General features: G+C 44.1%; 1 protein-coding gene across 1 annotated transcript in view; it reads left to right on the top strand.

Moving 5' to 3' along the window:
* The window catches only part of LOC144824966 (roundabout homolog 2-like), a 1,188,518-nt gene that overhangs the window by 267,227 nt on the left and 908,340 nt on the right, over positions 1–12,951 (top strand). The window contains exon 2 of the mRNA XM_078683904.1: positions 7,742–8,068. Within this exon, the coding sequence (XP_078540030.1) occupies positions 7,742–8,068 (327 nt within the window). The remainder of the gene's footprint in view (positions 1–7,741; positions 8,069–12,951) is intronic.

The raw sequence follows: 12,951 nt of genomic DNA, 5'->3' as shown, positions 1-12,951 counted from the left end.
TCTTTCTGTACTTATTCTACCAATAATTATTTCTTCCAGATCTCTCAACCTAGCTACATTTATACTCGATTGTGAGTTATTCTTCTCCATTCCTCTTATCAACTCCTCTGGTGAAGGACCCACTGAACTCCCTGATACTAGAGATGTTCCACTGGTATTGTGCACTAATTTTCTAGGATCCATCTGTACAATTCTCTTTGGGGTTTCAGTTACATTTTCACTCATTGGACGATCAATCAATAAAGTACTCATCTCAACTTGATCTACTAACATTCCTGGCATTATTCACGGGAATTGTCAATGCATGTACTCTTGATATATTCTGACTCTCACTATACAATGGAACTATAGGGCCAATCATTACTGGTACTGATAAAACTTCTGCATTCAGACTCATCTGACTAATTCTTTGAGTTGACTCCTCCCTTGCCTTATTCAGCATGTTAACTTCATTCTCCTGCAACACGAGGCTGTGGTATCTTGTGGAGTTTGTGGAGCTTTTGGAACATGAGGAACTTGTATTTCAATTAGTGGTGCATTTGGAACTGTCCCCCAACACTTTCCTGATATGGTGCAGGTCTATTTAATAGTATTTCATCTAACAACTCATCATCAATCTCATCTGAAACATTATCTAGTTCTGAAGTCCCTAAATTATTCTTTTTCTCTTTACTTTTGCCTCTAGTTTGATCTTCAGCAACTATTACTGGATATGATCCATCTGCACTCACATCTCCTCCTCAGAACATCTCGATATTATATTCCTGTTTTCAATTCCATTTTTGTCTCTCTTCCTTTTATAAGCCTAATGTTCCCATTTTTCAAGTGCTTCATACTGCGTAGGTCTAGGATTTCTTTTTTTAATGAAGTAATTCGTCCTCTCAAGTTCTCCAAAATCCTTACATTAAATGTACCATTCACTGGAAAAGCTAAAACTCCATCATCTTCTTTATAACTCATCCAGTTCTCTAACCATGTACATGTATGATAGCCACGTTCCAACATCATAAAAGAAGCAGGTGTTCTCGGAGGAGGTATATGAAGTCCCTCTCTAGTAACTATCGGCTTGTCTTTTTTAAATAAATCTTTTATTCTTTCAACCATCATCATTTATAAACACTCTTTTTCTCACTAAATAAACCCAAACAAACAAGAGAACATTTCCGTAAATCCTCGCACTCTATTAGCTAAATCTCAACAAATACCAGCGCGTCTCTGACAGCAACCAACCAATCATGGCTCACTACACACCCGCTGCCTGACCAATGCCAGCGCTGCTTTTTTGTGACGTCAGTATTACTCCTGCTACTGACCTCCCTTTACAAAATAATACAGCAAAGTATTTTTCTACGTTTTCTCAACTATTTGTTGTTAGAAACAACACAAAACAATGCTACTTTGTCTGTTCAACTAATAAAGAGAGAGTTTCATTACAAGAAGTAAGCACAATGTTACATTCATTTATTCAAAAAGAAATCCTTTTGCTACTAGTAAAATAACGACCAGTGCTACTCTACTCTCACTCGAGTTAAAGGAGGTCTTGGTCCTCCTCTGGGGATACTAGCCAGAGTTTCAGAAGAGAACTTTCCTTTCAGAATAAGGTCTTGGTACTCCATTGGGGATGTAAGGCCAGAGTTTTGGAAGTGGACCTTTCACTATTTCATGCAATCTTCTTTCGATCGAATAAGTCCCTAAAATAACATCGACAACCTTTTGCTGTTATATATTACCACAACAGACAAAGTACTTCTGCAGTGTGATACCTTTCCACATTATTCTTCAGCCACTTTGGCTAAATTAAAATCATCCTAGGAAACTCCGTACCCATCCTTTCAAACAACATAAAACAAAGACAGTAGCTTTTCAAGGTAATCATCAATAATCAATATTTATTGCCAAACTAATCAGTAATTAACCATCCTCTGCTACCAAAACTGATCCAGCAATCAGTGATCGATAATTTTCAAAAACACAGGCCCATTTACACTACCCAACGTAATCCCTTCACGCTGGGGTTCAGTGTGATGCAAGTTTATGACTGGTTCACTAAATAATTAAAAACGTGCATTTTCCCTACAACATTGAATATATTGTGACAATGGATTATATTTATTTGAAGAGTTGATGACAATAATATGTACTTATCTACATATCTATGCTACTAAATAATAACAGACTCAGTGCGTAGTTTTATGTTTTTCATTGTTTACATAATATAAGAATACAGGCTCATCAAGTACAGTTACACATAAATGCAAATCATGGATTATCACCGAGAAAAAACATTGGCAATGTATAAATTCAAACTCATGTCAAATAAACAAATGCAAAATACATTTGTAAATGATTATGCAAATTAAAAAGATCATCTATACTAACCCAAGTAAGAATCAGGAAAAACTACACCACTGGCCAGTCAGGGCAGCAAGGCCACTCAAATAGAGTTGGGTGGCAAAGGTTAAGTCAGGAGTCAAGAATCAGGTAGGCCTCTGTCTGGAAACAGCACACCGATGACAGGAATGATCTCCCACTAACAAGCATCAGCAGAAACACCTACCAAACCACACCCACTGGGGACTTTCCATTATACCGTAAAATCTAACTGTTCAACCCACATTTGTTTCATTTTTTTAAACAAACTCCATCTCGCATTAGCTAAGATTTGGGGAGTACTGTCACACCACTCTTCATCATGAACACTTTGGGGCATATTCTCAAGGACTTATCAGCAGTTTATTGCAGCCAAAGAGGCAATAAATGTATCGCCCTATTCACAAGCTGGTGCTAACAGCCCACATCACCAGTTTTCCTGTGATAGCAGCCGCAGAACATCTCGCCACAGATGACACCGGCAACTAACGCTAATGAGATGCAGAGTAGGCATTCCTGTGCAAAAACCTGCGACAACACCACTTCGCAACATTTTCAACGACCAGCCAGACCGGCAATAAGATCACAAAACAGGTGATAAGGCGCGTGAGCAGCAGGGATTTAACACCTGCTCTTATTTGGTGTAAAGTCGGACGACAACCTGCACCATAAAAGGGAGCCCAGTCCAGAGCCACACCTGAAGATCAACATATGCCATGGAGCTACTGATCATGCAGCTGGGACCCCAACAGGGCCACAACACCCACCACCCCCAGGCCTGCCACCCCCCGCACCCTTTGGACTATCACAGAGGCAGCGCAGACAAAGACAGCGGACCTTCAGAAAACGCACCAGCCTCACAGACTTAACACCAGAGAATGTCATTGCCCACTACAGGCTCAAAGGGACAACAATCCTCCACATCCTGACCATCATTGCCCACAGGCTGACGGTACCAACACAGTGGACAACCAACATCCCAACTCAGACAAAGCTGTTGGCTGTGCTGCACTTGTTGGCCTCTGGGAAATTCCACCAACAACTGCCAGAGTCTAAGGAGTCTCACAGCCAACCCTATCAAAGTTCCTCACACCTGTCCTGGATGCCATCATCAGCTTGGTACCCCAGTACCTTTACTTCCCCCACACTGGGCAGGAACAGCTGGAGACCAAGTTAAGTTTTTACGCCATAGCAGGCTTCCCACACTTGTTGGGGGCAATTGCACACATGTCCTACTTGTGTTCCCTGCCGACACTGCACACAATTACCGCAACAGAAAGCGCACTCATTCCATCAATGTGCAGGCAATAGTGGACCACCGGGGACTCTTCACCAACGTCATTTCCAACTACCCAGGCAGTGTGCATGATTCCTACATCTTCCGACAGTCCATCATCAACCAGTGCTTTGAGGCTGGCACCTACGCAAATGCATTGCTCGTTCGTTAGTACCAAATGAACACACCCCACAACTCAACTCCACAATCATACAACTCACTACTCTGGGAATGCACATGTCACAAACTCATGCGAAGGAGGCAAGTGACACACAAATGAGAATGTACACAATGACAAGTCTGGCGTGGGTGTGCTGGCCAGACTGCAGTATGCAGACCACAGTCATGCCATGTTGACATTCACTGCTGGTGTCTGGAGTGTAGTGAACAGTGGACGCAACCATGTTACCCCAGGCAGTGGGGAAGATCATGAAAATGTAGCTTGTTACGTCCCCCCCCTGTAAGTGTGAGCAGAGTGGTCTGGCCTGGTGTATACCAGGCCAGGGTAGGGGTGTGAATAAAAAACCCGTTGCTCTGGGTGTGGTTCTCTTCCGCAATGGCCAACGTGTCTGCCAGCGTGGCATCTCACAGCCCACCACGAGGCCAAAGCCGTGAGCGGTGGTGCCTGCGATCATGAGCATCTGCTGCACCCCAGGCCCTAGGTCCCCAGACCCATCTTGGCTGCCGCTGCGCAACCAGGCCACACCGCTCACCTGCCGACACCATTAGTTATAATGGGGTAACCCAGTAACCCTCAGAACCTGAGTGTTGAACCTAAACAAAAAAAGTGGTTCTGTGGGGAATTACGAATACTTAGTTTTACTGTACTTATTACATATCATGAATCATGTTTCAAACATCAAATGAAAGGCACAAAGAAACATACAACACTAAATTCAGTTCTAAAGGTAAGTTTTTAAGTATATATCTTTTTCGAATAGATCAGTAGATAGCTGACTGTCCAAAACAAAAAAAAACACATAGACTGTGAAACACTTAGTGACTGGTCGTGATTGGTGACATAGTGCTGTACAAAAATAAAACACGTGACATATATTCATACATCTGGACAAAACATTTTTTTATGAGTGTCCACTCTTGAAAGCAATAGGCACAACAGGATGCAGTTTTTCCTTACTTTAGTTGAGGCGTTGCGTGGAGGGGTTGACATAAACAATGTGGACGTTTTGACCCTATGTGATAGTGCAGACTCATATGCATCTGTGTCGGGTCTTCATCAGGACTGGGGGGGGTCTGGACAGCCTGAAAACACAAAGGAGGTGTGTTGAATGACTTCCGTAGGTCCTATTTGCAGGAATGTCAGCCGACACCCTCGTAATGCTTCTGAGTTGGCCAATTCTTGCCTGATTTATGGAAATCGTCTTCACCAGCCACTGGAAGGATTTAAAGAAGGGACACCGCTGTAGTGATCACCAGGGACTGGAGATTCTAGAGGAGACGTATGCATCCGTCTGTGCTCAGCGCCGAAAGTCTGAGCATAGCCGGACACAGATGTCTGTGAGATGGGTGCTACTGCCTCCTTCTTACCACTAAGGCAGATTCATCCTCATCTTCGTCCTCTGAGGTTTCATGTGCCTCACATGTGGGTGGTGGGGTTTGATCTGCAGTGGTGTGTACATTGACACATCAGGGGCCAAAGATGTGGATGTAGAAGTAGCAGCAGCATTCATCTGTGCACTGTCTTGTAGCATCATTCCCATGATGAGGATCTGCAGGGCATGGAAGATCCCATCTACAGCTTTCTATTGTACAGCCGTGGTAGCCATTCTTTGCGCCTGCATCCGCTCCATGTTGTCCATGACCCTCCTTATGTTTCCCAAATCACGGATGACATCACTGTAGCCACTCTGACTGGACAGTTGTTGTTATCTCCGAGTCATGACTCCAGCGACAACAGCCATGTATTGTTTGGATTGTTGGAGGGCATGGGGCGGACTGTGGGTGTCCGTTGGGGAGTGTAAGTGGTCCATGATGGGACTTAGAAACCCAGGCATGGCATCTAGTTTGGCTGCCATGAGCCTGACCCCACCTGCATTTGTTCAGCCAGCTCCTTCGGGCGGTCTAACTCACGGCGTTGGAATGCCATGTGTTCTTAGGTGAGGTGCTGGGAACCAGACGTGGTGGTGGGTGCTTCCTGCTGTGTGGTCTGTGCAGGGGGTGGGCTCACCTCGATGGTGCTGGGCTACCCTGCTACTGGAGGTGGGGTTTGGAGGTTGTCCATGAACCGTTGGATTTCATCATAGTCGTTGTCCTGGGGGTCGTCAACGACATCACTGATGATATGTGGAGTCTGCTCTGCAGGAGGTGTTGATTGTCCCTCTGCAATGTAATGGGGAATTGCAGTTTCACAGTGTGCTCCATGTATGCTTACTCATTGGCGAAGTTTACATTTGGACTGCATGACAATGTACATTGTGGCTGTTTGTGAGTAGATGCCTTTTTGATTGGGGACAGTGGACATTTGTACTACATCATGAATGTGAGGTTGAACTCGTACATTGTCGTCTCACATTTTTTTCCCTGCTTTTCGAATGCATTTTCCCGCATGACGCGTGGGAATTCCAGGGCTCTCCCTGGTTATTGATGGATTTTGTTTCACGGTTTGGAACATCGCGTTTTGTACACGTTCGTGTTTTGCGTTTTTTAGGTGTCGCGTTATTTTTACTGCAGTCATTTGACGCGTTATCTTGGGACTATCGCATGGTACCACCGGGTTGAGAATACTACTTTAACACTGCGTTGTTTTCCTGCGATAGACTGCGATATGCAAAGATGCGTTCAGCTAATTTTGCGATATTTATCACAAGTTCTTGAGAATATTCCCTTTATTAAACAATTCTTAGTTATAACCATTCAACATTACAACAGATTCATCTCAGGAAACAACTTTGAACACAATCATAGTAAATATTTCCTTCAACATTTTACATGTTGCAAGTCTCTACGCCTCTATTGTTCGCCTCTGCCATTTTGTGAGGAAGTTACGTTGCTTCCACTCACACAAGGACATAAGAGCATGCTCAGCTTTTCGCGTTTTCTCTCTTCCTCTTGCAGAATCATTCTTTTTGGACTTCATATTTTTAACCCAAAACTAACATGCAGAAGTGTAGGTCCATGCTTGTGTTTCTACTGACAAAAAGCACAAACATTTATTATTTTCGTGAAATGTACTTTCACATTGCGCACCATCCCAGCATTTGCACTAACCCACGTTATTCTTAGAAAAATATTATTCCGTACACAAAAGCAGCATTAGTCTTTTATTTTATTCAAAGCCATGACCAAATACGGCCTAGTTTTCATGCATTATTATAGGCATAAGTTCACGCATGCGCATAAGCATTTCCCCTTATTTAACATTCTTTATGAATAATTTACACAGCACACTGTTCATAAATGTTACTGAGGGTCCAATCCAGCAGGTTTTATTTTCTCTAAACCCTGCTCCATCACCCGCTGCCCCTCCTGCCAATAAGTTAAGGGAGAAGTGAGTTTTTATCACAGCAAATGGTTAGGCCTTTTCTGGACCACAGTACCCCTCGGAGACAATTCATCATCTCATTAATTGTGGATTACAGCAATATGATAAAGTCATCTGTATCTGTGTGCAAATTCCACTTTAACTGGCAAAATAACTTTTTATGCAAATACAACAGACAAAACACTGCTGATAGTCACTAACGTTCTAATTTCCCCAGCTCATTGTTTTAACACAACGTGTCCCATCCATGCCTTGATATAAAAGAAGCGAATCTCTTCTATTTTGCCAACAGCTGCCCTGGGCTTGCCAGTGCGCATCAAGATAAGGATTTCCTTCTCAGGATAAATTGGAAATAGTGGCTCTGTCATAAATTAATGTTATGATTCTCTTTAGCATGTAAAATGGGATGAGTCATAGTATGCAATAACATGAATGAATCTCTTTTGCTTATCAGAATAAGCTTTCTATGAATCTCAATGTGCTGTCATAAGAATTTATTTAAGATAGAGTGCACTGCCCTAGATCTCTGTGTCCGCTGATTCTATGAAGTGATTTCACAGTTGTAATTAGTTTTAAAAATTTCTGCACTTTAGGTTCTCAACTGCATCTTGAAGATTCACCACCTCGCTTAGTAGAACATCCTTCTGATCTAATTATCTCCAAAGGAGAGCCTGCTACGCTCAATTGCAAAGCAGAGGGGCGCCCAAACCCTATTATTGAGTGGTACAAGGATGGGGAACGGGTGGAGACAGACAAGGAGGACCCACATTCGCACCGTATGCTGCTCCCTAGTGGCTCCCTCTTCTTCTTGCGCATTGTCCATGGCCGTCGGAGTAAATCCGATGAAGGAATCTACATATGTGTGGCGAGAAACTACCTGGGAGAAGCTATCAGCAGAAATGCATCACTTGAAGTGGCCAGTAAGTTATTTTTATTTCCAAGCCTCTGTTTGCCTACTGTACTGAACCATATCTTATGTAATTTCAGATAGCTAGGACAAATTCCTACTGCATTTGATAATCTAAAACCAAAGGGAAATTCTTCATTGGAGGAGTTTGCCTGTAATATTTGAGCAAAGCGATTTGAAATATAACTACTTAATCAAAATTAAATGCAACTTTTCAGCTTACCCTAAGAGTGATTGAATGAGAGACTGAAAAGTGCACTGGCCTAAACATAACCCAGAATATTTCCTGGCAAATTGATTTCTGTGACAAGTGAGGAGGGTTTGGTCACCAGGTGTAGACAACCCAAGGCAAATGAAAAGTTTCCTAGCTCTCGTAATGGAACATTTCAAATCTATTAAGGATGAAAACTCACAAAGAAGCACGCCTGGTATCTCGACAAAATAGCAGGTATGTAAACAAGTAAATGTGTGACGAAATTGCCTGGGAAGGGATCCTTCTAATACAAAAACCCTCTCTCATCCGAGGGTGACATGCTTCATTAAGGGGTTTCATCGTCACACCCGGACTGCAAGGTCCATGGTGTGGGCTACGATTCCCCAGGTGGGGAGCAGCTGAGGTGTTTTGTGTTGAGGAATGGTTTTAGGGTAAGCGAGGGACAAAGTGCAAAAATGGGAAAATACAGTGGTAGTTAAAACAACCTCCAGGGTGCTTAATAAACATTATTCTGTGGCCCACTGAAGATATGGTTAAAAAGACAACTGTGGTTAGGAAAAAATATATATATCCCTTTTAATGATCAGTGGTGAACATGTTTCTGGCTGCTGTGGTCCCCAAACAAAGTTTCAGGGCATTCATCAGGACTGAAAATGATATATAGTCACTCAGTGCGTAATGTGATCAACAAAAGCATTATACTGGCCAACCAGAACGGCCAGGCAGGCGATGGCCCATATATATTCAGGGTCCACCATCATTCTGAAAATACTGACAAAAAGGATAAAATAGATCAAAGTCAGGGCCGGACTGGCTACTGGGCATTATGGAATGCTGCTGAGCTGGGGGCTGATTTTGTTGATGGGGACCTGCGTGTACTGAATGAAATTCGTTTTGCTTTAATTATTTCGAAGCACACGCAGGTCTCCATGAACGAAGTCAGCCCCCACAACTGTGAAATCAGCCCCCAGCTCGGCAGAATTCCAAAACGCCCGGTAGTCAGTCCGGCCCTGATCAAAGTGCAGAATAATAGCATCACATTTCACAATAAAATAGTAGTTAGGTATCTCTTTCATGCATGGATGCATAGTGTACATGGCAAAAACCACAAAAGCACCCAATGTTCCATTTGTCAGGCTAGTCATATGTGTTGCTCCAGTGTTATGACATCCTAAGCCTTACCTAATTTAATGCAAAGTTGTGTTCACCCTCATGCCACTGGGTACATCCAGATACGCCCAACTGGAAGTGAAGTGTAAAAGACATATAGGACCATAGAAGTGTAGTGCAGCTTCTCTAGGTGCTTAGTCTTCTTGTGAGGAAACGTATTGATTGTGAAAATAGCCACATTAATTATTTTATACATGGAAACAGTCATACTTTATGACTACAAATTACTTTCCTGTGTGTTATCCCTTTTGCATCAAGAGAGCTAAATTTCTAGATGCCCTTAATTTTTTTTTTAATAAATCTTTTTATTAACAAACATCGACATATAAACAATTAGCAAATCAGCTTAGAATCTTTACAGGCATGACAAATAGAGGCAGTTTCTCTTCACATTGTACACAGTATGGATCATTCAGGGCAGGAGCAAATCATCTAATTCAGGACTTTGTGGGGGGGCACAGATGTCTCCACGATACGAGTTCCACGGTGACCATATGCGGGACCACTTTTTGGGACAGCCTCGGGCAGTGTACACTGTCTTTTCTCTTGATAGATGGGACGTTATTGGTATAGGCAGGGTGAATGATGTATGGACTAAGGATCGGGTTAAAACCTTTGAGGAAATGAGACTGGAGTATGACTTGAGTGACAAGGAGTTTTTTAGATATGCTCAGATCCGACACGCGTTGATGGCGGTTTTTCCTCCGGGCACTACTGTTCCGGAGGCTTCGCCGCTAGGGGATCGGGTGCTTGATGGACACGTTCCCGACAGTACAATTTCGCTTATTTACAAGAAGTTGATAAACAATAGGACTGACCTTCTACAGCGCCTGAGGGAAGCTTGGACCGGTGATGGCTTGGAGTTATATGACGAGGACTGGCAGTCGGCCATATCCTCGCCGAAAGAGGTTGCAATTCCGGCCCGCCTCCGGTTTGTACAGCTTAAGATTCTTCATAGGATCTATGTTACCGTTCCACGCTTGGTCAGTATGGTTATGCTTCGGGTGGGCTGTGCAGGCGTGGTTGCGGCCTCTTGGGCACTTTTCTCCACATACTCTGGGAGTGCCCGGTGGTTGTTCGTTTCTGGAATCGAGTGCATGCAGTGATGGAAGAGGTCACGGGTGTTGCGTTGTTGCCTGAAGCTAGACGATGTTTGCTGAATGTTTGGGAACCCAATGACTATGATTTGGCCCAGACTCAGTGGGTGACCCTTGGCAATATGATCGCTAAGAGGGATATAGCCCAGTTGTGGGGCTCTCAGAGGCCGCCCACAGTCTTGGCCTGGAAGGAAAATATGGATTGGTGCATGTTCAGAGAGAAGACGGTGTATGTTGTACGTCGCAGGCCCCGCAAGTGGGGCAAGATTTGGGGTCGATGGAACTCCTACCGGGGAGACATCTGTACACCTCCCTTCACACACTTAGTGGCGGATCCTCCTTCCCCTTGAACCGACATTCCTCCTATTGTGGTGCTTGGATTGTCTCCGGATTTGCTACATCCCTCTTTCCTCCCATCCTGTACTGTCAATGTTTGTATTATGATCTTATGCTTTCCCTCCCGCAGGACGCTTCGCCATTCGATTGATTGTATTGCCTTGTTATTTTTTCTTGTTTATGTTGTTAAAAGTTTTAATAAAAAGAAATATTTTAAAAAAAAGAACTGACTTATCCACGTTGACATGAAGGCCTAAACTTTGAAGGAGATCCAGGCAGATGTGAAGGTGTTTCTGCACCATGCTGGGGGATGATCCCTTCAACAGCCAGTTGTTCTGGTACGGTTACACGAACAGACCTTGGCGATGTAATGCTGCTGCTACTACTGCCATGCATTTTGTGAACACCCTCGGGGCAAACTTTAGGCGGAAGGTTAAGACCTTGAACTGGTAATGTTTCGCGCCCAACATGAATCGCTGGAACTTGCAATGCTGTGGTGTGATTGGGATGTGAAAGTACGCATCTTGGAGATCCACCAAACACATCCATTCACCTTTTCTCAGAGGTGAAAATATTTGATGGAGTGCCAACATTCAAAACTTCTCCTTTTTGATGAACTTGTTCAGAGAACGTAGATCTGGAATTGGTCTGAACTTGTTCGGCTGGTCTTTTTTCTGAACAAGGAAATATCTTGAGTAAACTCCCTTTCCTCTCTGTGCAGGAGGGACCTCTTCTATTGCTAGTTTCTTGAGAAGGGTCGACACTTCCTGACGCAGGAGTTGTAGATGTAGATTATGGGATTTTAGCTGAGGAATGTCTCTTGGGGACGCGCAAAAGTGTAGTGCGTACCCATTTTTCAGTATATTCAGTCTTTGGTTATGTTGCGCCACTCTTGAATGTAGTTTGAGATACTTCCTCTCACTGGAGTGTGCAACGGTGCTAGAGGAAGCAGAAACTGATTGCTTCCCTTGAGTTTTTGTTGCGGAAGAGGACTGCTGTTGGTTTCCTCATCTTCCTCTCGAGGAACGACGGCCTTGGTACTGGGACTTGTTTTGCTTGTTTTGCAACCATTGAGGGGTTTGAACCCTCTGTTGGCAATTTTTCAGATTGTAGGGCCTGTATCGTGGTTTAAACGTCTTTTTATTCTCCAGGCCTACAGCCTTTAGGGTGTCCAACTCGGCTTTCATTCTGGCCATATCCTCATCTGTGTGTGTTCTGACCAGTGATGTGCCAGGAAACGAAAGATTCAGTATGCGTTGCTGCACCTCCTGTTTCAATGCTGTGAGGCGCAACCAGGAAGATCTTCGCGCACATAGGCCATGTGCATAAGAGTGAGCCGCCAGAGACGGACCATCCGCTGCAGTGCTGATTACCTGGTTGGCCACCAGCGCACCTTCCTGGACATCCCAGAGAAATCCTGTTGATTCTCCTTTGGAAGTTTGTCCTTGAAACGCTCCAGTGAATCCCATAAGGACCTGTCATAACGGTCCAGCAGAGCCGCAGCGTTATATACCTGAAGAGAAGACACTGCAGAGCCGCAAGCCTTCCGTCCCCAAGAATCCTGTGCTCTACTCTCTTTATCCGGAGGAGCTGAGGAGGAAGATGCTACTGCGTGTGTCTTCTTCGCTGCTGCAATAATGACAGAGTCCGATGGTGGATCCGATATTTCTTCAGGATCCGAGCTGAAGCGGCTTTATCCAATGATGGAGTGAGGAAGACGTCCATCACCGGCTCAATGATACCAGGGACCAAAGGAAGCAATGGCCTAGTCGCAGACCTTTGATGGAGGGTCTCGAAAATGATGGAAGTGGTGGTCTGAGGAGCTGATATGGCTATGCCCAGCTTTTGAGCTCTCCTGGTGAGAACATTGTGAAAAGTGTTTACATCATCTATAGGTGACACCCTAGAAGGAGGACTATCCGTAAGGGTAGGTGAGTAATCCCTTTTGGATGAGTGCTTTGAAGAGGAGGACCAAGATGGCGTTCGCCGCTTCTTGCAATGACCCTGAGTCAACCTGCGTTCAGGGGATCTGTCTCTGTGTTCTCTGGTCCGAGTGGTCGGGGACCTGTCCACTTCCTG

This window comes from Lissotriton helveticus, chromosome 3_1, assembly GCF_964261635.1.
Source record: "Lissotriton helveticus chromosome 3_1, aLisHel1.1, whole genome shotgun sequence".
Lineage (NCBI taxonomy): Eukaryota > Metazoa > Chordata > Amphibia > Caudata > Salamandridae > Lissotriton > Lissotriton helveticus.
Note: the sequence above shows the minus strand (reverse complement) of the source record. Positions and strands in the feature narration are given on the sequence as shown.